The 25,622-nt window shown below is 44.5% G+C and overlaps 1 protein-coding gene across 5 annotated transcripts in view; it reads right to left on the reverse strand.

Annotated features, from left to right (window-relative positions):
- Positions 1-509: 509 nt before the first annotated feature.
- The window catches only part of NEB (nebulin), a 105,000-nt gene continuing 79,887 nt past the window's right edge, over positions 510-25,622 (reverse strand). Inside the window, exons 128-161 of one of the 5 annotated variants that reach the window (XM_048308731.1) lie at positions 25,426-25,524; positions 24,834-24,932; positions 22,888-22,998; positions 22,643-22,747; positions 21,784-21,888; positions 20,512-20,616; positions 19,616-19,726; positions 19,041-19,151; positions 18,144-18,257; positions 17,914-18,018; positions 17,397-17,501; positions 17,185-17,289; positions 16,308-16,400; positions 15,161-15,253; positions 13,967-14,059; positions 13,389-13,481; positions 12,239-12,331; positions 11,661-11,753; positions 10,709-10,801; positions 9,760-9,852; positions 8,806-8,898; positions 7,995-8,087; positions 7,474-7,566; positions 6,841-6,933; positions 6,305-6,397; positions 5,460-5,552; positions 5,063-5,155; positions 4,686-4,778; positions 4,250-4,357; positions 3,849-4,032; positions 3,189-3,281; positions 2,415-2,567; positions 2,076-2,185; positions 510-1,198 (exon numbers count right to left, since the gene is read on the reverse strand). In XM_048308731.1, coding sequence (XP_048164688.1) covers positions 1,025-1,198; positions 2,076-2,185; positions 2,415-2,567; positions 3,189-3,281; positions 3,849-4,032; positions 4,250-4,357; positions 4,686-4,778; positions 5,063-5,155; positions 5,460-5,552; positions 6,305-6,397; positions 6,841-6,933; positions 7,474-7,566; positions 7,995-8,087; positions 8,806-8,898; positions 9,760-9,852; positions 10,709-10,801; positions 11,661-11,753; positions 12,239-12,331; positions 13,389-13,481; positions 13,967-14,059; positions 15,161-15,253; positions 16,308-16,400; positions 17,185-17,289; positions 17,397-17,501; positions 17,914-18,018; positions 18,144-18,257; positions 19,041-19,151; positions 19,616-19,726; positions 20,512-20,616; positions 21,784-21,888; positions 22,643-22,747; positions 22,888-22,998; positions 24,834-24,932; positions 25,426-25,524 — 3,585 coding nt within the window. In that variant the 3' untranslated portion in view covers positions 510-1,024. The remainder of the gene's footprint in view (positions 1,199-2,075; positions 2,186-2,414; positions 2,568-3,188; positions 3,282-3,848; positions 4,033-4,249; positions 4,358-4,685; positions 4,779-5,062; positions 5,156-5,459; positions 5,553-6,304; positions 6,398-6,840; positions 6,934-7,473; positions 7,567-7,994; positions 8,088-8,805; positions 8,899-9,759; positions 9,853-10,708; positions 10,802-11,660; positions 11,754-12,238; positions 12,332-13,388; positions 13,482-13,966; positions 14,060-15,160; positions 15,254-16,307; positions 16,401-17,184; positions 17,290-17,396; positions 17,502-17,913; positions 18,019-18,143; positions 18,258-19,040; positions 19,152-19,615; positions 19,727-20,511; positions 20,617-21,783; positions 21,889-22,642; positions 22,748-22,887; positions 22,999-24,833; positions 24,933-25,425; positions 25,525-25,622) is intronic. The other 4 variants (XM_048308732.1, XM_048308733.1, XM_048308734.1 and 1 more) reach the window with 4 other exon arrangements.

The raw sequence follows: 25,622 nt of genomic DNA on the forward strand, positions 1-25,622 counted from the left end.
AACAGCCTGGAGCTGTAACAGGAACAGTTCTCTGGGGCTTTTTTTGTTTTCCTGAAAATGTTAATGTGGTTCCAGATCTGCCTCCTTAGGAGTGCTCAGCTTTACAGCCCCTGCCCTGCACAGGTAAGGATGTTCCTCACACATGGAAAGGGTTTTAATCCCAACTCCCAGTGCTGCCAGTCCCGAGTCCTGCCTTGGGAAGGGCATTTCCCTTCAGGCTGGCTGTGCTGGGAATTCCCTCTGAGCTATGAACTCCTCAGGGGTAATGCTACAGCTCCTGCTGTTAACTTGGATTTAGGCTTATCTTAGACACAGTATCCAAGGAATTTTATTCCCTTCTTTCCTGGGGAGTGGCTGGTACCAGGTGCTGCAGTAGATGAAGCAAAAAATGATGTTCAGGTGTGAAATAACCTGTCCAGATCCAAGTCCTTCCCTCCCTCAGCCAAGTTTCCTCAGCAAAGCCAGTTTTTGGGATCAGTCCCTGCTTCCAGCACCAGTGAATCCATCCATACTGCAGAAACCTCAGCTTTATTCATCACTAATTTACAAGAAATCACAGCTTTTGCCCCCAGAACAGTTGCAGGACAACACATTCATGAGAGCTCAGCAAGCAGGAGGGGGAGGGGTGGTTGCTTTTCCCTCCCCAAATTGGTTTGAAATACAAAGCTTAAACGTGGCTTATATGGAAAAGGAAGTGAAGAGATTCAAACATTTTAGAACAGCCCAGAAAAATTCTCTCTTTGGGGGAGAATGAATAAAGCAAAGTGTGTGTTAGTCTTTAGTAACAGAATTTTGGAGATGCTGAGTTGTGTAGTGTCTCATTACAGAGTGTGATGAAATGTTTGAAATTCCAGACAACAGTTGGGAGTTTTTTGCACGGGGAGAAAGGCAGGATGTGCTTAGAGGTACTTCACCGAACCTTGTGAGATACTCCAGGTGGATCTTGCTCTGCAGTTATTCCTGTTGTGGTTCCCAGGGACAGGAGGCCCTGGGGGAGGTGTCCCAGCCCTGGGGCAGGCTGGGCTCACACGGCCTCCACGTAGTTGGCCGGGAGCATCCCGGTCTTGCCGGTCCTCTGGACCGTGCCGTACATCCAGCCCTCGTCGATGGCCTGCACGTTGACGATGGTGTCCCCGTCCTTGAAGGACACCTCGTCCGCGTCGGCCGCCGTGTAGTCGTACATGGCCCGGAACGTCTTCTGCAGGGACACAAGGGCCATGGTCAAAGCCTGACAGGACACACAATGGCTTCGGGGACACAAAGGGACCTGGTCAAAGCCTTACATGGCCCTGTCTTGGGACACAGAGGAGACAAAAGGGACACGGTCACACCCTGACATGGGACAAAAAGGACACGATCAAACCGGGACGTGGCTCTTAATGCCTTCTGCAGGGACACTGAGGACGTGGTCAAACCCTGACAGGGGACAGAACCTCTTCTGCAGGACACAGGGGACACCAAGGGATATGGTCAAACCCTGACATGACCTGGAATGTCTCCTGCCAGAGCCAGAGGGGACAGGGTCAAACGCCGACAGCCAGGATTTGGAATTGGCGTCACAGCAGGGTCTGGCTGCTCCTTCAAATGTCCTGGCTGCTTCTCCCTCCCTGAGCACCTTGGTACCTGAGTGCCACAACCCTGGGGCTGCTGGTGATGCTGACTGAGGGTTGAGCAGCATCAGCTCCAGCTGTAACTTTTAAGTTGTTACCTCCCAGCAATTTTTGGAGGCAGTGCCATTCCCACTGTCCAGCACCTGCTCCCGAGGCAATCTCTGAATGAGCACTTCTTCCCACTCCTAAATTTTCAAGTGTTAAGTAGGAAGAAGAGCTCATTCAGAGTTTCCAACTGCTAATTCAGTGTTTCCAGGCACAGGGGAGGGTCTGTCCCCCTTCAGTCACTGTTACACCTTCACCTGCTTTCATACAGAGCTTCAGCCCCGTGGATGGGAATGTTACCAACTCAGTCTTGGATTAACGCTATTAATTAGTGCTCCCCGTGGGCTGTGACCCCTGCAGGCAGCCACATTGTCTCCTGGGGCTGTCTCCCCACCGCAGGGAGCAATCAGGGTTACTCACCCCAGCAGTGGAAGGGTGGGAAGGCACCGAGGACACCGTGGTTTGCTGCGTGGCGACTGAGGACGAGCGTTGCTGTGGCAACTCAATGGTCTTCACCTGCTTGTAGCCCACTGCAAAGGGAGAAGAGAGTTCCTGGTGTTTTTTAAGGAATTGTGATAGAGCTGTTCCGGATACAGGCCGCTGGGCTGGGCCAAAGGCAGTTTAAAATGCACATTTACAGCTGTTGCTTGAGCACAACCCAGCCCTTTGGAGATGAGGCTTTTCCCGGCTCTGGGAATTGCTGAGCGCAGTCCCACGAGCAGCTGGGGTCCCGCCTGTCCCCACAGGGTGTCCCCGTACCTGTGGCCGTGGCGCTGAAGAAGCCCCCGTTGCTGTAGTAGGACAGGCGCTGGTCGGTGCCGTCCGAGGGCTCGGATTTCTCGTCGGCGGCGCCGCTGATGCTCAGGGCGCTGGCGGAGCGCGAGTGCTCGCGGCTGCGGCGCTGCGCCTGGACTGCGGGGACAGGGGGACAGCAGGGACAGTCACCAGCCCCGGAGCTGAGAGCTCACAGAACCCAGCCCTGCTAAGCTCAACTTTTTCCATGATCGCAGTGTCGTTTCATGGTTCCCTAGTGGGATTTCCCAGCATTCCATGGATACCACACTGAAATTTTACTCAATATCCACAATATTCTTATCCTTTCTCCAGCCTCTTTCTTCTTAGTCCTAGCTGCTTCCAAAATTTTTATTCTCACTATCCTGTGCTTTCCTTCCTGACACAGCTCTGAGCCATCCCCAAGACTTTTCTACCCTCCAGGTATTTTTCCTGTCAGGCAGGAGTTAAAAGAAAGGTAACTGAGAACAGCACTTTGAATAATCTCAAAAGGAAGCATATGTTGTATCATGGCAGCTGTGGGTCATATAAACAATCCTCCTCCTGCCTCTGTTGGATCATTTTATGAGAGGAAGATTAATAATGTATTTTTTGAATATAAGTTACACTGGTGAGGAGCAGCTACAGTCAATTTCTCCTCTGTTCCCTGTGTCACTTGTAAAGTCTCAGCTCTGTTTGGCCCCCAAACCACACTTCTACAGGAGTTTAAATCCCACTGTGCCCCGGTGGAGCCTGACACACCTGAGATCATGTGCAGGCTCCGGGACTGGATGTTGTCCTCAGCAGGGTCGTAGTCAAAGACGGAGCCGGGGTTGGTTCTCCATACCCGGAGCCCTGCAGGAAAACAGCACTTCCTGAGGAGAGGCTGGAGCTTGGCCAGCTCTGGGAAAGCCTGAGCAGCACAGGCTGGCCTGGCCAGCAGAACAGGAGCTGTGTCCTCCCCAGCCCTGGGAGTGGCCAAGGCCAGGTTGGACACTGGGGCTTGGAGCACCCTGGGATAGTGGAAGGTGTCCCTGCCCATGGCAGGGTGGAACTGGATGAGTTTTAAGGTCTCTCCACCCCAAACCAGTTAGGGATTGTTTGAAAAATCACCCTTATTTTATAAATTAGGGCTGCTCAATTCTATAGCACAGATTTCGCTTTTTGACAATCAATCTACAGCAAGACATTTCTCTGTGAATTAGAGATGAAGTTAAAAATAGAAGTAAGGCCAGTGTGACATTTTAAGTGTGGGGACAGCAGGTCACAGGTGCTTTACAGCTGCTGTGAGAGAGTATTTTCCAAAAGGACGTGGATGAGAACATCTCCAAGTGATGATGAATTTGAATTGATGTGGCTGAGCTGAAGTTACACCCCTCCTCCAGCTGTGCTTGTGTAACAGATGTGCCCAGGTCTCCTCACCGGTGATGTTCTCCTGGTCCTGGTCCACGCGTTTCCGCTCCATCTCCACCACCCTCCTCTGGATGCCCCTGTAGCTGATGTCACTGAAGTCCTGCATGTTCTTCTTCACACGCTCCGTGATGGGGTCGGTGACCACGGGCGTGAAGCTCCCTTTGCTCTTCTCAAAGTCCTCGTGGTACTTCACCTGCAATTCCAAATGATTGTGATTCCTGCTTCCCTCGGGGGCATTTCCAACAGGGAGCTCCTGAACTTTGGCTTTCCCATTCTTGAGAGAGCCTAATCCCAAACTTGGGACTTGGATAACCGAACCTGGCAGGACACACTGTCCTTGCTGCCAGCCTGGGTTATTTTTCTATCTCACTCCCCTCCCAGGGTAAGGACACCTCTGGAAGTGCTCTTACAGTGGAGATGTGTTTCTGGGTCTCCCGCACGCGCCGCATCTCCGGGGTGTCCAGGACGTAGGCGGCTTTTCCTTGGACTTGCTTCCGGAAGCTGTCAGAGTAAAGAACCTGCCGGGGGAGGAGGACAGGATTTACGTCTGGAGCACCAGCTTGGCAAAGAAGGGCCAGTCCCAGATGATCTTACACATTTTTTTATGAGACTGTTACAGAAGAACCATCATTTTATACATCCCAGAGTATTATGGCAGTAATTTGAAATTTAACTGTTTAAAAACCCCAAACTAACCCAGTTCACCATAGAAATACTTGATTGCACCAGGAAGTGTTAAAGAATTCCCGATGGTTCCAATATCCTTCCAAATCTCTCCCATCTGAGTGAGGATTTCAGGGATGTAATGTTCTTTTCCTGTGTTTTCCCTCCCCGAGCAGCACCCACCGAGCTGATGTTCTCCTGGTTGCGCTTGGCTCTCTCCATCTCTGGGGTCAGTGGGGTCGGAGTTCCCTTGGCCATTTGCTCCTTGTACAGCACCTGCAGGGCACAGACACGTGGACACAGCTCAGACTGGAAGAATTCCAGCTGTTCCTGGGAGTGGGGTTAGTGTTCAAGCAAACTCAGCCCTGCAGAGTGGGAAAGATCTCAGGAAACAAAGCAGCTGAAAAGTTATTGGCAAAAGGTAAAAAAAAAAAAAAAAAAAAAAATCAAAGGGAAAATAGGCAAAAATAAGGAAAACTGGGAAGATAAGGCTGAATTAGGTGGAGTTTGGCTCAGGATGGTTATTTTTGACACAAGGTGCTTGGCTGTGCTTTCAGTACCGAGCTGATTTGTTCCTGGTTCCGCTTGACTCTTTCCATCTCCGGAGTGAGCGGGCTGGGAGTGGCCTTCCCTAAACCTTCCCTGTATGCAACCTACAGACCACAAAAGAACCCAGTCACCAAGGCACAACTCCACAACTGGGATGTTACTGCTTTTAGACTCCACACCAGCCGTTAGGAAAGAAAAAAAAAAGTCAGGAGAAATCGAATTAACGAGTTAAGTGACAAAAAAACCCTTTAAAGCCACAGTACTTCAGAGGTGACTTTTTAGAGAAAAAAAAAATTAGAGGGTTAAATAAAACCAGGCAGAGTGAGGTTATTGAGAAGAGCTCTATGACATCCTCTGGTGTTAACCACTGCAGTGGGAGGTTTGGGAAGAGTTTTCCTGGGAAAATACCGAGCTAATCTGCTCCTGGGTGCGTTTGACTCGCTCCATCTCGGGAGTGACCGGCGTGGGGGTCGCCTGCCCCACGTTCTCTTTGTACAACACCTGCGGGACACAGAACAGGGACCCGGCGTCTTCAACAACCCCAAAGCACGAGGGGTGGAACCCAAATTATTACTTTGTTACCAGATTTCAAAACATCAAACGTTTAGTGCTGCAGGAGGGGTGAGGAACAGGGAGTGGAGAGGAAAGCTGGCATTCGTGGTTAAGGGCTCTATCCAGGTGTAGGGTGGCTCCAGAGGCTCAGGAAGTGCCTCTGGCCCTACAAAGCTGGTCCAGAAATGTTTTATCTGCTTTTTTATCTATACTTGAAGCAGCTCCTGATCTTTTTGGGAGGGAGGGGGAAGTTTTGTTGCCACACTGCCCCAATAATGGTGTCAGGGATGGGTGTTTTTCCCTGAAGTCAAATCCACCTGAAAATCCCATGAAAGGTGAAACACTGAACACAGAGAGAAACCTGAATATCCCTGGAAAGCCTGGGCTAGTGGAAGGTAAGGGAATGAAGTGAGCTTTATGTCCCTTCCAACCCAAACATTCCCTGATCCCCAGCAAGGGATCCAAGCTCTTGAGATGGTCTGGATAGAGCCCCCAAATTCACAAACCAAGTTGTAAAAAAGGCCTAAAATTCTGGATCACACCGTTAAGACTGGAGTAATTTGGGTTTAGAAGGAGCAATTAATGTGCAGAAAAAAAGAAATAACATCTATTTTTAATTTAAAACCAGCTCTGGGTGGGAGTTAGGCTGTTACTTGATTAAGTTTAAGCACAAAGGAAGCCAGAAATCTCTGGGAAGGTACCGAGCTAATGATCTCTTGGTTGCGTTTGACTCTCTCCATCTCGGGGGTGATGGGGGTTGGGGTCACCTTCCCCACATTTTCCTTGTACAAAACCTACAGGATACAAGGGAATATCCAAAGGTCATTAAAGAGGAAAAGAAAAACAAAAAAACACCAAAAAGCAGAACACACAAAACAGCTTTGGAGTCGTTTCACGGAGTTACGAGCTGTGGCACAGGAGGAGGAATTGGAGCGTTGCCATTAATCTGGGATGCAGGAACCCGCCCTGGCTGCAATCATTGGCATCAAAGCACAGGTGGAGTGAGAAAGGGTTCAAAAATTCAGCAGGAGAACATCATCCATCCCCAAAGGGATCATTTCCTAGTCAGCGCCTGCCTGGGGCAGCGTTAAAGAGCAGCTGGTGCCGTTTGTGTGCGAGCGCGGGGCGGGGCCTCGGGGCACAGTCATTTAAGGGGTTAATAAGCACGGGGTGCTGATGCTCCAGCCGGGTTAAACACTTCACTCCGATCTTCAGGAACGTTTCCTGGTGGAAGTACCGAGCTGATGATCTCTTGATTGCGTTTGACTCTCTCCATCTCGGGAGTGACGGGGGTGGGGGTGGCTTTCCCTATGTTTTCCTTATACAACACCTGTGAGGCGAGAGAAAGGAGCCAGAGAAAGGGACAGTCAAGAAACAGATCTCCCGACACGTTTCTTTTCCCTTGGATTTAGTTTCCCAGGTGTTTTTAAAGCGGGTCCTGGGCACTGTTTTAGTAGAGAAGTAGTTTGGCAGGCTGGCTTGAACTACTGGTGATAAATGGTGTAAGTACTGCATCAAAGAGCACAAAATCCCACCGGAGGGGCTGAGCACGGCCAGAAAATTCAATTAACTGCTTTTAAATAAATGTCAGCACTGCAGAGGAAAGGAGAGGAGTTTGAGCGGGTTTAGGATTAGAACAGGACATTAAAATCGCTCTTAAAACCAAGATCAACTGAACCAAGTTAACATTTCAACCTGAGAAAGCCACGAGTGAGAAGTGAGCCCTGCTCTGCGCTGCTTTAGAGCAGGGCCAGCGTTACCTGGGGACAAAGCCACTTCTCCAAACGGTTAAAAAGTGCTTCGAAAGAGTTAAAAGGATTTAACTCCGCGTTTAAAGAGTTAAAGGGAAGTGTTGCTCTTGGCAAAGTACCGAGCTGCAAATCTCCTGGTTGCGTTTGACCCTCTCCATCTCGGGGGTGACAGGAGTGGGGGTCCCTGTCCCCACGCTCTCTTTGTACAACACCTGCACAACAAGAGACCGTCCAAAAGCATCAGTAACTCAAAAATCATTAAATCCAAAATTTCCTGGGCAATGGGAGCTTTCAGACCCCCACTGCAGCCTCCTGGGAAGTCACACCCTCCTCCCTCTTCCACGGTTGAAACAAGGCATCAAAATTTTATACATAAAAAAACCCCACATAGAAAGGAAAAAGGAAGTTGGAACAGGGAACAAAAGAGTTAAAAATATTTAGAACAACGTAAATATTTGTAAATAATTGCATCAGTGAAGAAGTGGGAGGTCAGTAACGTTGGAAAACACAGTGAGGAAGAGAGGATGTGATTATCAGTTGATTATATGGAAGAAAAAGAGGAATTTTGGTGCCGTTTTAACAAAGGTTAAGGATTTTGGTTGAGTGGAGTTAAAGGGAAAACTCCTCCTCCACACAATACCGAGCTCAGGTGCTCCTGGTTGCGTTTGACCCTCTCCAGCTCGGGAGTGACCGGGATTGGGGTGCCCGTGCCCAGCTCCTCCCGGTACAGAACCTGCGGGATAACAAGGGCGAGGTCAGGGATGGGGAAAAAACCGGGACACGGAGCCTTCGCTTGGAGAGAAAGTTTGGGATGGAAGAGAGAAGTGAAATCCTGCTCCAAACCACCGACACTGCTCAGCACCTGGACACAAAACTGAGCAATGAAAGCTGTGAAAGCAGCAAAAAAGTACCAAATAAAGCAGTTGTGGTTCCTCTCCCAGCACAGCAGATCCCACTGAGCCCGCCCCAGCCAGCCAAGGTTTAGTGCTCGTGTATAAAATGAGGAAAATCAGGGGGAAATTCACTGCATGGAACAACACTGAAGGTGGGACTAAACAAGGAAAACAGGGTGGATTTCTAAGAGTTAAAAAAAGAGAAAGGCTGAGACTAAATAAAGGAAACAAGGTGGATTTTTAAGAGTTAAAAAAAGGATCCTTGGGAATAACTAAGGAAAACGGGGTGGGTTTTTTTAAGAGTTAAAAAAAAAAGTAATCACACTCTAAAAGGTAGAATTCAATTACTAAAATGATGTAATTAAAAAAAGGGAATAAGAACAATGTAAGTAATAATTATGGAGGAAAAAAAACCTGAGAGGGAGCAGGCTATTATTTTTTGGGTAAGTCGATTATAAGGAAACAAGAATATTGTTGTGTGGGTTAAAAAGTATTTTAAAATCGATTAAGAGGGATTTTTTTTTTTTTTTTTTTTTGCTTTTGAAATTAAAAAAATACCGAGCTAAAGTTTTCTTGATTGCGTTTGACCCTCTCAATCTCAGGAGTGACAGGGGTGGGGGTTCCTGTCCCCAGCTCCTCCTTGTACAACACCTGTGGGGCAACGGGGAAAAAACAGAATCAAAGCAGCACCAAAAGCATCAGCCCAGCAGAGAGGGGCTCCTGACACATCTGGGGTTAAAAATCCCCAGAAATAAAAACTAATTTAAAACTCTGATATGGCCGAGGCTGAAGGGAGGTCGATTTAGGTGGGCTATTAGGAAAAAAGTATATATTTATATATTAATTATTATTCATTACATATATATTCCTTATTATAGATATTATTTATTTTATGTATTTTATAATTATACAATACATAAAATATATCAATCTATATATATATATATCAATCTATAATTTTCTACCTTACACACATATAATTCCTAGTGCTCTCCTGTTTTCCAAGGCTCTTCCCTCACCTTTTCCACACATTCCAACCCTGCCAACACCCCCAGAGCACTGCCAGCGTCCCCCTGCAACAATTCCCAAGGGAAAAGGCACCAAATGCAACCCAGGAGGAATCCAGGCACCAAGTGCAGTTGGTTTCCCCATCCCACACCCAGCCCAGCAGGCTCAGGGATCAGAGCTCAGGGCACGGCCACGCAGTTGGGTCAGGCACTGAAGAGCTGACATTTTATACATGGGAAAACCAGGGGGGGAAAGAATCAAGGATTGAAGAGATTAATAAAAGGAAAAGCAGATCAGAAAAAATATGTCAGGAAAAAGATGGGAGGAAGGAATCTAAACTCACCAGTGGGATGGATTGAATCAAAATAAGGCAGTGATTACAAAGGAAAAATGGCAAAACACAAGGAATGGGATGGTCTTGTGACAGTCAATTATTCTGGGGTTAAGATTATTTTAAAACAGATTAAAAGGGAAATTTTTTGGCTTTTGAAATTAAAAAAATACCGAGCTAAAGTTTTCTTGATTGCGTTTGACCCTCTCAATCTCAGGAGTGACAGGGGTGGGGGTTCCTGTCCCCAGCTCCTCCTTGTACAACACCTGTGGGGCAACGGGGAAAAAACAGAATCAAAGCAGCACCAAAAGCATCAGCCCAGCAGAGAGGGGCTCCTGACACATCCGGGGTTAAAAATCCCCAGAAATAAAAACTAATTTAAAACTCTGATATGGCCGAGGCTGAAGGGAGGTCGATTTAGGTGGGCTATTAGGAAAAAAGTATATATTTATATATTAATTATTATTCATTACATATATATTCCTTATTATAGATATTATTTATTTTATGTATTTTATAATTATATAATACATAAAATATATCAATCTATATATCAATCAATCTATAATTTTCTACCTTACACACATATAATTCCTAGTGCTCTCCTGTTTTCCAAGGCTCTTCCCTCACCTTTTCCACACATTCCAACCCTGCCAACACCCCCAGAGCACTGCCAGCGTCCCCCTGCAACAATTCCCAAGGGAAAAGGCACCAAATGCAACCCAGGAGGAATCCAGGCACCAAGTGCAGTTGGTTTCCCCATCCCACACCCAGCCCAGCAGGCTCAGGGATCAGAGCTCAGGGCACGGCCACGCAGTTGGGTCAGGCACTGAAGAGCTGACATTTTATACATGGGAAAACCAGGGGGGGAAAGAATCAAGGATTGAAGTGATTAATAAAAGGAAAAGCAGATCAGAAAAAATATGTCAGGAAAAAGATGGGAGGAAGGAATCTGAACTCACCAGTGGGATGGATTGAATCAAAATAAGGCAGTGATTACAAAGGAAAAAGGGCAAAACACAAGGAATGGGATGGTCTTGTGTCAATCAGTTATTCTGGGGTTAAGATTATTTTAAAACAGATTAAAAGGGAAATTTTTTGGCTTTTGAAATGAAAAAATACCGAGCTAAAGTTTTCTTGATTGCGTTTGACCCTCTCAATCTCAGGAGTGACAGGGGTGGGGGTTCCTGTCCCCAGCTCCTCCTTGTACAACACCTGTGGGGCAACGGGGAAAAAACAGAATCAAAGCAGCACCAAAAGCATCAGCCCAGCAGAGAGGGGCTTCTGACACATCCGGGGTTAAAAATCCCTAGAAATAAAAACTAATTTAAAACTCTGATATGGCCGAGGCTGAAGGGAGGTGGATTTAGGTGGGCTATTAGGAAAAAAGTATATATTTATATATTAATTATTATTCATTATAGATATATTCCTTATTAGAGATATTATTATTTATTTTATGTATTATATAGTTGTATAATACATAAAATATATCAATCTATATATCAATCAGTCTATAATTTTCTACCTTACACACATATAATTCCTAGTGCTCTCCTGTTTTCCAAGGCTCTTCCCTCACCTTTTCCACACATTCCAACCCTGCCAACACCCCCAGAGCACTGCCAGCGTCCCCCTGCAACAATTCCCAAGGGAAAAGGCACCAAATGCAACCCAGGAGGAATCCAGGCACCAAGTGCAGTTGGTTTCCCCATCCCACACCCAGCCCAGCAGGCTCAGGGATCAGAGCTCAGGGCACGGCCACGCAGTTGGGTCAGGCACTGAAGAGCTGACATTTTATACATGGGAAAACCAGGGGGGGAAAGAATCAAGGATTGAAGAGATTAATAAAAGGAAAAGCAGATCAGAAAAAATATGTCAGGAAAAAGATGGGAGGAAGGAATCTAAACTCACCAGTGGGATGGATTGAATCAAAATAAGGCAGTGATTACAAAGGAAAAAGGGCAAAACATAAGGAATGGGATGGTCTTGTGTCAATCAGTTATTCTGGGGTTAAGATTATTTTAAAACAGATTAAAAGGGAAATTTTTTGGCTTTTGAAATGAAAAAATACCGAGCTAAAGTTTTCTTGATTGCGTTTGACCCTCTCAATCTCAGGAGTGACAGGGGTGGGGGTTCCTGTCCCCAGCTCCTCCTTGTACAACACCTGTGGGGCAACAGGGCAGTCAAAAAGAGGTAAAGCCAGAAAAAATCTGCACTTTATGAAGGGAATTCACGGAATTTTATGCCCACTAAATGTACTAGAAAGCAGCAAAAATTAGGGAGCGTAAATCAGTTATTAAATGTGATAAATTCAGAGGAAGGGACAGCTGGGAATACACATCCTACTGCTTGGAGAGGCTGCAGTGGAGGAACAAAGTATTACAGGATGGGAAGTCAGCAAATTAAAGAAAAATGATGTTTAAAAATACAAAATAGCTTAAACTTCAGGAAAAAAAATAATGCACATGAAGCAACAAGTGTTAAAATCATAAGAAAAATATTTTCAAACATAAGTATATAAAATATCATACCTAAAAACATAACAGCAGAAAGGGGATTTTTTTATAAGTTAATTTGAGAGGATTTAAAGTTTGCAGGTGTTAAATAGCTACAGGGAACTGGGTTTTTTCTGAAAGGATAAAAAGATACCGAGCTAAAGTTCTCCTGGTTGCGTTTGACCCTCTCCATCTCAGGAGTGACAGGAACTGGGGTGCCAACCCCCAGCCCCTCCTTGTACAACACCTGTGGGCAGCACGGAGTAATAAAATAAAAATAAAATAAAATGAAAGGGAAGGAAAGGAAAGGGGAGGACAGGGAGGAGAGAGAGAAGAGAAATAATTGAATATCGTGAAACTGCGAAGTGTGAAAAATAGAGTTTTTCTAGCCTTGGTCAAAACCCAGCAAAAAAAACCTTAATAAAAATAACCAGGTAATGTTGCTGTCATCCCACCCAGGCCAGAGCTGCTGGAATGTTCCCAGGCTCCTGAAAATCCCCTGGCAAAGGGTTTTCCCTACTCCAGCTCCAGATGTGGCAGCTTTGCCTCAGAGTTCCAGCCAGGCTGAGGGAGCTGCAGGGAGCCCAAGCCAGGGAAGTGCCTGTCACTGTCCCAGGGATTTCTGCCAGAACTGAATTCCTGGTGGGATTGGGGCAGAGTGAACCCAAATGGGTCACAAATGGAAACAGAAATAGAGAACGAAGTGGCGGCACAGTGCTCATCTGAGTGGATGTGCCAGGAGTAGGAATTCCAGACAGGACTTCACTCCTACAGCAATTTTCCCATCTACACCGAATGTTCCTGATGCTCCCTCACTGCTGTGACCTGGGAATGCCACCCGGGCTCCTCACAAAGACCTTGGGACACAGGAGAGCCCCAGCACAGCAGGAACAGGCAGAGACATCTCAGTGCTTCCAACCCAAACCACTCCCTGATCCCGTGACTCGGGAAGGGTTGAGTCCATTTTCCATTGGCAGAGGTGAGCCTGGAGGTGCTGCAAGGGTGGACTCTGCTCCTGAGGAGCAGTGACACTGCTCCCACAATTAATATTTCCTTGGGAAGCAAAAGAAGGCCCCGCTCCAGTGCTTTAATTAGTGAGGTTAGAATCTCCCAGCTGGAACAACAGCATGGATGAAATTGAGGGGAAAATGCAAACATCAGGATCCTGACAGGGCTTTGGTGGTTTGATTAAGGAAGAGTTGCTCACAGCTCACCCAAGGATTGAAGGAATGTGACATGGAAGACTTAAAGGGGGTTGGGGTTGGGTTTGGAAGGGGAGGAAGGTGTGGTTTATCCCTCAGTACCGAGCTAATGTGCTCCTGGTTCCGTCGGACTCGCTCCATCTCCGGCGTCACCGGCGTCGCAGTGCCAGCCCCTAAACCCTCCTTGTACAACACCTGTGAGGGACAACAGCATTGCCACAAAAACCCCACTCAGCACAGGCCAAACCCACCAAATCCCACCGTTTATGGGATTATGTTTAGTGTTAGGATCACTTGGGATTCATGGCACACGTGTTCCAGAGGCAAAGATTAAGGAAGAGGCTGTGGTGGATTATTCTGTCAATAGGTGACTGCAGAGAGGAGATAAAGGCCCAGGGTAAAACAGACATGGGGAGAAACACCACAGCTCCAAAGGGATGTTCTGCTGCCCAGCTTAGTTCAGGAAATGCCAGTATTATTATCAGGCAGGTTTGTTCTTAGAAGAAAAGCACATCAAGGTGAAAATCCCCCAAAAGCACAAACAGTGGAAGATCAATGAGTTAAAATCCTGCCAGGGCAAAGCCAGAACTAAACCCCTGAGGAAGAACAAGGTTAGGATGTTATGAGCACAGGATTATAACAACACAGATGTTGTTATAACTCCTCCAAGGTGTAAATACCGAGCTAATCTGCTCCTGGTTGCGTTTGACTCGCTCCATTTCTGGGGTCACAGGCGTGGGGGTGCCTGTGCCCAGCTCCTCCTTGTACAACACCTGTGGGACACAAGCACCAGCGGGGTGAGACCACCTTTGGAGACACCTCTGACCTGTTTACTGGGATTACAAACTGGGATTATACAGAAATAAGGGCACAATTCACATTACTCAGTGTCTTTATCAGCACAGTCACCAGCTCAGAGTAATTTGCCTTCAATGTGCCTTCATTTAAAGGACACAAATATTCCCCTGACCCAACCTGGAGAGGGGCATTTTATTTTTTATCTTAGTTTAGGAAATATAACAGAATTACTTTTCAGGCAGTCAGCATTTCTTTATGGGATTAATAAACAGTTTAACCTTTTCTGCAATTGTTCAACACACAAAGACTTCATTGTGGGCTTTATTCATTTTCATTTCTGTTTGTTTGCACCACTGCTTTACTTTGGGTTAAATGCCTAGGAAACAAAACCAACTGAGTATCAGCACTCATGTTATGAGGTTTAATTCAACCTGTAATGATTTGATTTTTAAAAAATTGTATTTTTCATGAAAGCAGATGCTTATGGAATAACCCCAACCATGTGGGAACAGAACACCTGACAAGTGCACTCACAGCTCTTCTTGCAAATAGTAAAATCCTTGTACCAAAACAAACCAACAAAAAAAAATTTCACTGCTTGATGTCATTGAAACAAATACAAAAATAAAGCGATCACAGCAAGGGAAAAGAACCTATGGAAAAGGCCAGAAAAAATGAGGAATCATTTGGAAAAACAACTCAGTGGTGCAAAAGTGAGCTGTGAAACACAAGTAAAATCTACACTTGACTGGATAGGGGAAGGTTTTGTTTTCCCTTATAACTGTCACACAAAAAGGCTCCAATTGTTGTGGGTTTTTTCCACAAAGTTCTGTCTCCCTGATCCTTTCTTTCCCAGACAAACTTTAACACATAACCTGGGTAATTCTAGTTTCTAGCTCTGTGTTTAGAAACGGTCACAGAAGGAACACAGGCAGTGACCGATGTGGGATAATTCCTGTAAAATCCAGGTATTTCAATTTCCTGCTGCTGGCCACAGGGATTTGGGAGAGCTGGTGCCTTCCCAACAATAAAAGGCTGGAGCAGGGCTGTGGATGGGGCAGGAGCAGGGACATTACCGAGCTGATGTGCTTCTGGGTCTCCTTGACGCGCTTCACCTCCGGCAGGTCGGGAATGGGAGTTCCTTTCCCAATGCTCTCCTTGTACTTCACCTGCAAGGGCACAGGAATTAGGGAAAGGAAAGGATTGACAGGAAAGCATTCCATGGTGCATAAAGAGCTTTATCCTGATCTCGTGCAGAGGGGAAGTTTAAAGGATCTCATGGAATTCAACACCTTCCCCTCACCTTCCCAAGGAATCTGTGACAAGGCAACTTCAGCTGTTGAGTCACTGGGAATGGCACTGAAAGGGGTTTATAAAACCAGGTAAATTCCTTAGAACCTGATACTATTTGGCCTTTCTACCAACCAAAGGAGAATTTGGGATCTGTGAAAATCCCTCATATTTAACAAGGGTGAGAATCATCTCACAGCATTTCAGCAGTGACCAAAGCATTTCTGCTTTGGGTAACAACAAAAAAAGCCTTTCACAAGAACATTTTTAACATACTGAACACATTCTGCATGAACAAACTGGCTGCAGAGTTAGTGCCTGACACTAAATGACAACAGCATTCAAAAAAAGCATGGAGGAGGTTTAGGAGCTTCAAAATAAAATTAATAAGTATAATTATTCCAATTTTAGAGTACTGTGACCTTTTAGATAACACCAAAGTTTGCCAGGACAAAACAAACTAGAAAACCATCACCAGAAAATTCAGTCTGAGCAGAGTAAAACACTTTTTCCTGGGAGATGGTCCCACCCTGGAACAGGTGGTGGAATCTTCATCATGTGGAATACTCAAAACTCAACTCATCCTAAAGCTGAGCCCCAGGGTTGAAATAGATATTTCAACACATCCCTCTCAACATAAATGGGTTTTTATCCTGTCCAAACTGTATCTGGGATGAGCTCAAAATGACAGCAAGAGCTTCATGGTTTAGAAATGGGTTGTAAGTAAGAAATGGGATGTTAATCATTAGAGAGGTTGCTGTTAAAGTAACGAGGATGGGCAAAAACTTTCAGGAAGTCACCCTTAACTGGGTGGGTTATTGCCAAACCACTGTTAGCAAGATGTAAAGAAAAGAAAAAAATATTAAAAAAAAGTATTATTTCAAGTTGAATTAGCAGTGGTAGAGTGAGTATCAAAAACCAATTCTTGTGTACCGAGCTGATATTATCCTGGGTTCGTTTAACCCTCTGCATCTCTGGGGTCTTTTCAATTGTAGTTCCAGTTCCAATATCTTCTTTATACAAAATCTTAACATTTAGAATGAAGACAACAAGGTTAAGCATCCAAAACACAACATTCTTGCTCCCAGACACTGAATTTGGACACAACAGAGCAGCTGAGAGCCAGAGGATCCACTCTGGTCACTGCCTCTCTGAAGGTGTCCAAAGTGAGCACCATTTGTGGAAAAAAAAAAGCTGATTTTTTTATATTTAATGCATTTTAAGTAGAAAATTATTTCTACAATAAGTCAAATTATCAAATATATTTCAGTGGGATATTCCTGGGATAGTGGAAGGAGTCCCTGCCCATGGCAGGATGGAAGAAGACAAGCTTTAGGTCCCTTCCAACCATTCCATGATTCCATAATCAAAACACTTGGGGGCTAATTTTAGGATTGAAGGTTATTATTTGCTCTAATTTGATTTATACAAAGATTTTCCACTTTGTACTTTGCTAATGGTGCTGGAGGCAAAATGCCACAGGAGACCTGAGGCACTTTGTGGCAACAGGAACTGGGCAACGACTCAGGCACACAGAGCACGAGGAGGGACAGGGAGGGACTGGCATGGGAACAGCACAAAGGAAAAGGGACAATAATGATATTAATTTAATGACAGGAGGGATTAACTCTATCACAGCTGTGCCTGTGAAAGAAGCCAATCACCCCACAAAAACAGCAGGGAAAAGCACCTTGTAAAGCCCAACTAAATGTACTGTTATCTGTAGGAGAAGCACCAAAAAATTGTAATTTTATTAAAGATATTAAACTCTGTTTTTTGGGCTGAGAAGTGAAGACAGAGGTGACCATACCGAGCTGAAATTCTTCTGGTTCTCCTTCACCCTCAGAATTTCTGGGGTGTCCTGTACCACTGTGACCTTTCCTTTACTGTTCTGTAGGTCTGACTGATATTGAAGCTGTGAAAAGGGAAAATGTCAGATGTTAACTTTGTGCTGTACAAATTCACTCAGTTTCCTTTGAAGATAAAAAATATATCTATTTTTTTTTAAATTTCTGTACTTACCATGCTGAAGTTCTTCTGATTCTCTCGGACTCGCTGCATTTCTGGTGTGTCAGCCACAGGCACATAGTAGGGCATGTCTTTCTCTGCATCTTCCTTGTATTTTTTCTGATGGAAAAGCCCAAATGGATTAAAAATAGAAAACACAAAACCAGCAATAAACAAACTAGAGTTATTGATTGTTGAACAGCGCCCATCTTTGTGGAGATGTGAGTTCTCTGTCTGATACAAACTGAGATTACGCCTGTGTGCAAGGTTTATTTTAGACAGCAGGTTATTTAGGAGTAGGAAATTAAGAAGAATCTGCTTAAAAAAGAATTAGCTTTGCAAAGCAAGAGAAATTATTGTGTCACTTGGTACAGTAGTAAAATTAATTTGATTATTGCCATAGAATTCCAGAGCTCTGGAGAGGTTTGTTCCCTGGTGCCTCCTGAACGTTGTGAGAGGTGGTTATTTGGGTGCTCAATTAGTATTTCCTGGATTCCCACAGGAGCAGGATTAATTGCTTCACTCAAGATACCTGGCTGGAAAGGTTCTTGACCTGCTGGGCATGAATAATCTCTGGAGTATCAACAACACTGGTGTAGTTGGCTTTCTCCATTTCTGCCAATTGTTTGTATTTGATCTGTCGGGCAAAGCTCACGTTTAGGTGCCTCGATCATCTCTGCACAACAACTTGCACTGGGTTGAACCAGAAAAATCTCCATTTTCCTTTAAAAAGAGCTCAGGGAGTCGGGGGGTGCCACAGACCTGGCTGGCGATGTCGGTGGCGTTCTTGGCCCTCACAAAATCCGGCGTCTCCAGGGCCAGCTCGCTCAGGCCCTTCCCGCGGATCTCCAGCTCCAAGGCTTTCTTGTACTCCTTCTGCAGGGGAACACAGCAATGGATCACAGCAAAGGGGTGCAACAGCTTCAGCAGCTCCAGATTCACAGCCACAAACCAGGAATTGTGCCAGTCCCAAAGCAGGAACAGCGCCAGTCCCAAAGCAGGGATAGTACCAACTCTAAACTAGGAATAGTGCCAGTCCCAAACCAGGAACAGTACAAATCCCAAACCAGGAATAGTGCCAGTTCCAAACCAGGAATACTGCCAATCCCAAAGCAGGAACAGTGCCAATCCCAAAGCAGGGATACCTCTAATATCAACTCATAATTATGCACACAGATTATATAATTCCAGATTATTTCAATGTGTGCTTCATGATTTAAATCTTGGTTTAGACCCTTGACTAATTAACTAATGAGTCCCCTGAGTGACTGCTGATCCCAGCTCCTGCTTTCCATCTGAATTCCTGACAGTGACTGTAAACACAGGAAAGAGCTCACTTCAAAGTCCACTTTGGTCCTTAGCCCCTCATCCGTGTTCTTTTCTTCTCTCTACTCAAGAATTTCTAGGGAATGATGAAGTTCACACCAGTGGAAGGGCAGGGATGGATGGAATACTGGGAAGGAATTGTTCCCTGGGAGGGTGGGCAGGCCCTGGCACAGGGTGCCCAGAGCAGCTGGGGCTGCCCCTGGATCCCTGGCAGTGTCCCAGGCCAGGTGGGACAGGGCATGGAGCAGCCTGGGACAGTGGGAGGTGTCCCTGCCCATGGCAGTTGGAGGCTGTTCCATCCACTCAGGCACTTCCCAAGCAGCTCTTCCATACCTCGTTCAGGATCTGAGTTGCATTCTTGGCTCTCAGCATGTCTGGAGTCTCCTCTAAGGCTGTCAGTCCCTTCCCTTTGACTCCTTCCTCCAGATCCTTCCTGTACTCTTTCTGCAGGAGAAGGAGAAAGAAAAACACTGCAAAGCAAGACCAGAGGGAGTTTTACACTCTACCAACTTTGTTGCAAAAAAATTAATGGAAAGAAAATTGCAAAATCTCCAAAAGGAAAAAAAAAAAAAGAAAGACATTTGGAAAACAATTTGGAAAACAAGAAAGAATATTGTAGAGGGTTATAGAAGAACTACTCCAACAGAAGACAGGGATTATTGTGGAAGAGAAATTGGCAAGGCACACACATATGGACCAGTTAGGCTGAGGGAAGTCAGAGAGGGGCAGGAAATGGGAATACAGTTAAAGGACAAGGAAGAAATGTCCATGGCAAATTAGCTCACAGCACAAAATCCAAGTAAACATGCTCAGTGTGCATGGGGAGGAGAGTGGGGAAGAAGAACTGGTGCTGGGAATGCTGCAGGTGCTGAAGGAGGCAGAGGAAAGAAGCCCAGAGGAGCTGGTACCTCGCTCGCTATTTTGGTGGCGTATTTGACATGTAAGAGGGATGGTGTGACCTCCAGGCCAGTGAGGTTCCTGCCCTTCATGGACTCTTCAAAGTCCTTCTTATATTCTTTCTAAAGAGAGCAAGAAGAAGAAGAAAAAAAAGTAAACCAGCAAATATTTATTACAATATTTTCATTATGTGCAAAGTTGGGAGGGTATCAATGCCACTGGGTACAGCTGAGGCTAAATGGGCACCTAAACCCTGTTCCCACTAAAACTTGTGAAGCAGCTCAGTGCTTTCCATGGAAACAGGACCTGATCCTGCCTCTGGTTTTTATTTTTCTACTCATTTGTCTATGTAGAGAAAACATTCAAAAGGTACCACAAGGACTAACGGCCTTACACAGCTGCTTTGCAGCCTCCATCTGGGCCAGAGCAGGATTAAACTTCAAATAAACACAAAAAAACTGCTCATGAAAAGAGAATGACAGGCTGGGGAGAACCTGTGACAGCAGAGACATGCAGGGAATAAAAGAGTTTCTGAAAAATGGAGTTTTGAGGTGAAAAAAAAGAAGCAGGGCACTTTGTCTGTCCTGTGATATCACACAAACACTGTCACGTTGTAAAAGTTTAAGTGAAATGAGTTTTGTACCACATTTCTTATTCAAGGACTTGTTTAAGCTTCATTCACTGAGAGCTGATAAAAATTACAGATAATTTCTGACTCATTTCTTGACAGGAAGGGGTCATGAATGTTCAATGTAGCATTTAACAACCATCATAAAGGAATCTGATCTATTTTTTCAGTCTATCAGCATACACAAGGTGCAAGTAGAATTGCCTGTTAAATCCCTATTACAGTTTAGGTATAAAAAAGACATTTGCAAGCTTTTCAGCTTATCAGTACTGATGTTACCTCGCTCTGCATGAGCTGAGACTCCTTTGCAGTCAGGTATGTGGGAGTTTCAAAGTCCAACATGGGTTTTCCTTTTTCCTTCTCATACTTTTCTCTGTATTTCACCTGAGAAGAAAAGATAAAAAGTCACGCTCCTAAATAATCAAAGACCTAATTAATTGAGCAGCATGTGCCTACTATCAACAGTTCTGTGGTAAAAGCTAATGTCTAATAGAGTTTGCCTTCCTGAAATTTGTATTATTGACCAGAAAATGTAAAATTTGGTGTCCAGGAAGTAAAATGTCCATGAAGATGAAGAGATTCCTGCTTCAAGTTCTATTATCCAGATTTTCAGAGTGCTGAATGAGGTAATGCTGTGGCTGTGGCCAAGTCAGAGCCTGATTCCAAACTGGAGCAACAAGGACTGACTTAAAAATTAATTACAACCTCATTAACAACAACCTGATTAACAACCATTTCCTTACAGTCCTTTGCTATGTGACCTTTTTGCCTTTCCATACCTTGAACATCCCTGGAAATGTCTAAGGCCAGGTTGGAGCAACCTGGGATAGTGGGAGGTGTCCCTGCCCATGGCAGGGGTGGGACTGGATAATCCTTAGTGTCCCCAAACCATTCTGGAATTCCATGCCAACTACCAGAACAACCAGCCATAATTTCTAGCTGTGTTCTAGCCATAATTTCTCTCTTGCTTTACAGCCAGTAAACACTTGGAACAGAGAGGATCAGAGTCTAAATCACACTATGAATTTCTCTGGAGGGATTCACTGTTTTGTTCCAGAGGGAAAAACTCCAGGCACGTTTCAAAGCAGCAGGAGGTGCTGTTTTGGATAAAGCCTTTTTGGATGCAGGAAAGGACAGCAGAGCTCTCCTTTGGATCACTGGAACGGATGAAGCAGTTGGAAATACACTGTCAGCAACAACCCTAATTCCTTCACTTCCCAGTTTCTGTGACTTCCAGGTCCTTTTTTCTCTAGACAAAAATCCCCCTGAGAAATGTATCATCCTGTGCAAAAAGATCCTCGTGCAGCAGAGGTGAGCAACAGGGATTGACTCTGGAATGAAGGAATCACACTGAGATCTTATCTGTGTATTTTATGTGTTCTGAACTCGGACATGTGCAGGTGTTTCTCCCTGGATCCTTACCCAGGTGTGCAGCGTTGGTGGGGCAGAGAAGCACAGGGACTGTCACAGCCTGGAGGATTTACTGGGAGGATTTTGATGGAATTTGGTGCTCAGTGAGTTGGGATAATGACAAACACACATCCAACTTACGTGGCTCTGGAGTTCTGAGGCCTCCCTGAAGTGAACCTGTTCAAGATTATCTGGCACCACATGGTAGTGACCCTTACTCTTCTCATATTGCTTCTTGTACTGGTACTGAAGGGAAGGTGTCAAAAATTATCTCAATCAAAAAAAAAATCCCTCAGCAAATTTACTTCTTAGGTCCAATCAAAGCAACATTTCAACAGAACATCAAAGAGAAATTAGAAATGCAAGAAGTAAAACAAAAACCAAGAAGTTTAGAACTGATAATGGGGGTTAAAGATGTGGAGGAATAGTTATCTTTTTTATGGTCATTTGGATTGCAAGAAAGGTTTTGTAAAAACCAGGATTAAAAGAAGAAAAAAAAAGAGAAGAGAGAAAACACAGTGGGTAATGAAAAGGCTGTACCAGGCAATAAAGGGTTTTGCCTTTTCTCATTATCAATTACTTTGTTAGGCACAATTATGTGGATTTACAAGAGGGGAGTGTTAAGCACGAAATAAAAAAAAAACAGATAAAAATAAAACATTTAAATACAGTAATCAGTAAAGAAAAAAGGAAAAAATAAAAAGAAGTATTTGTTAGTGTAGTGCAATCAGTTAAAATGGGATCAAGAATCAATCCAGTAAAAATGATCAGTGTTTAAAATATTAGCAGTTGTACAGGTGATGAAGATTTCCCTCCCCAGAGCACAAACGTGGGGACACTGCTGGTTAAGGAGGAGTCATTAGGAAATGGAGGAAGAGGTCACTACCAGGTGATGCCCATGAAGGGAGCACAGGGAGCAGCTGTTACAGGAGGAGGAGTTAGCAGAGAATTCCCAAGGGAATTCCCACCCGTGGGAGCTGTGGGATCACTCTGAGCTTACAGCACTGGCGAGCTGGCTCGTGCTCAGCACGTGGTTCATGAGCAGCGACTCCTTCATGTCCGTGACGGGCTTGTGCAGCTTCTTCAGGTCTGCCTTGTACTTCACCTGCGGGCACAGGGAGCAAACCCCATCAGAAGAGGGCCCTGCTGGTCCAGCCTGGGCTGGGAGAACTTCCAACAACACAAAGGAGGGATTTGGGAAGGCAGGTTGGGATTTCCCCCCAGGAAAAGCAACCGCGAACGTACCTCGCTGGCCATGTTGTGGGCATCCTTCAGGGTCTTGTAGATTTTGGCCTCCTTCAAATCATACTTTGGCTTTTTACCCATCTCTTTGGCAAAGTTCTCCTTGTATTTCACCTAAACAGAGAACAGCCAGGTGTCACAGCTGCTGTGCAGGACTCACCTGTTTGGCTGCAGCACCCCCTGTTCCACTGGGGCTGGTTAGGAGAAGAACAAAAGTGCAGGAACTCGAAGGTGTCCACTGGAATAAAGACTATTTAAAATAGACCTGACACGGAAAGAGAATCGACACCTGTTTGATATTTACAAGATACCACTTGTGATTTTTCTTCCAGTTACATCTCCTCACTGTAAAAATAAAAGAGCCAGGAGAATTGTGTGGCCAAAATTGTGACCCTTGGAGGTGAAGAATTCTTCACTTGATGGGAACAGTCCATTGATTTAAGAGGTTTCACAAAGAGATAAAAACAGTGACAGGTATAATAAGAGTAAAATACAAGAAAATTATATCTTATATAATTAGAATATTATATATAACATTAATATATAATATATTATATAAAATATAATATAAGAGCATATGAAAGAGTGTTTAAAAGAATTTTTTACATACTTCTTGGAGAAATAAGAGCTTTAAAAACCTCAAGACTTCAGAGCACTGAAGATTTCAGTACATTGTTATGCACACAGTGTGTTCTGACTGGATTAGGGATAAAGGAGGACAGTAATGATCACAAACAGAACAGTGACACAATTAATTACTAATGATAAATAATTAATTCGATTCTGCAAGAGGTTTAGTAACACTTCCAAACCACATCAGCTTCAGCCAGGTAAAACATAGCAGTGTGAGCCATCAGAATCCAGCAGATCCAGGCTGGAGGCACGGAAATGTTGAAAGGAATGAAATCCATGAAAAATTAAAAGCAAGCAAGCCAGACAGACAAAATCCAACTAAAAAACTCAACTGGATAAACAAAGTGGACGTGATGCTTTACAAAGTTTATGAGAAGAGATGTCCAAGAGAAAAAACCAACAGTTAAAGATGATGCTGACCATTCTCTGCTCCCTCAGTGCCCCTCCAGCAGTTCATTTCCTCTCAGAACCAAAATCATCTCAGCAAAGAATGTTTTAAAGACTCAGAGTGGCAAAAGAATGGAAAACCAGGATCTCATCATTGAATGGGAATAAACAGAATTTCTTCTTTTTCCTGTAGATCAGTTTAAGAATCCTTGGTTCCCCTGAGGAGATCCTTGGTTTTCCTGCAGACACCGTGGTGGACATTCAAACATTCAAACATGGCAGCAGACACAGCCAGACATGGAAAAACCAAAATCCTCCTTTTTTTCACTTGGAAATACATGTGTAAAACTGAAATGGCACAGACCTGTCTGCTGCCACTTCCAAATGGGCAATCCAGGCTCTGGTTTTCTGTTTTCCAAAGGTTTTGATGTGGGAAGAAGTCTAAGAACCAAGGAGCCCTCAAACCAGCCCAGGCTGCACTTCTCAGTGGGACTGATTCAGTCATAGTCTGCTCTTCCATTATGAAATTCCAGCCAATAAAATAGTTTCATTAAAGTTTAAATGAAGTTTTAATAGAATAGTTAGAAGAGTTAAAATGAAGTTCTGGTCACTGTTTACTGAAAATTACCAGCACCATTGCTCAGGCTGGTCATACACATTTATTTATACATATATTTCCAGGGGTTTTTTGCATTTTTAGATAATAAATGCTCAAATTTGACGGGTTTTTGGGTGAAAAAGGTGAGTTTTCACATTAGGTGAGCGCACTAGAAACTTCCATTAAAAAACTTGGAAGCTCCAAAACCATTATGAAGGACAGAACAACATTTCAAGCTTCACATGGTGCTACAGAATTGCAAGATAAATATGCAAGCAAGAGACAGATGCACAACGATGGCATTAATGTCACTTAATTAAAATTCTCTTACATGACTACTTAGCATATTTGCTTTCTTAAAGGTTCTCATCCAGGGCGTGTCATAGGAAGCAGCTCCATGGCCTCTCATGTGGTGTTTGAGGTACTCTGCCTACAACCAGCAGCAAGAAAGCAAGGTCAGAAAGTCAAAAATCCAGAATTCAAACAGGAAGGGGAGACAAAGAACCAAGAGGGATTGAGGTCCTGCCACAAGATCCTTTTAACGACAAAGTAGAAAGAAAGTGGCTGAAAGAAACCGAGTGTCCGTTCAAAGGATGGAAAATAAGAGTCAGGTAAAGGCTGGTTCTGGTAAAGCCAGTACCCAAAAGGGCTAAAAAAGAGCAGGACAAACACTTCAGCATTTAAAAGATCTTGTCACAACATCATTTTAAGAAGATTTTATACCTCCATTAATGACACTGGAAAAGTTTAACAAAGAAATACCTTGTACTGGTATTTAATTTTTATTTTAACGCCTTCCCTTCCTTTCCCTTTTCCCCTACTCTGGCAATAATTTCAGTTATAACAGCGACATTATAAGTTAATTTTATTTCTCATTTCTCTCATTGCTTTGAAGTTTCACCAACTTTTCATTTTGCCCTTACCTGGCTGGTCAGTTTGGACACCTCCTTGGCCAGCTCAATGTCCGGACGCCCCAGCATGGTCACACCCACACCTGCTGCTCCACGCTTCTTATACTCAATCTAATAAAAGAAATAAATCCTTTGGCAGTGATGAAATCCTCTTTTAATTATTCTACTGGATTTTGTAGTGAAATTAATGCTAAAGGATTATCCAGAGG

The sequence above is a fragment of the Corvus hawaiiensis genome, chromosome 7, assembly GCF_020740725.1.
Source record: "Corvus hawaiiensis isolate bCorHaw1 chromosome 7, bCorHaw1.pri.cur, whole genome shotgun sequence".
Taxonomy (NCBI): domain Eukaryota; kingdom Metazoa; phylum Chordata; class Aves; order Passeriformes; family Corvidae; genus Corvus; species Corvus hawaiiensis.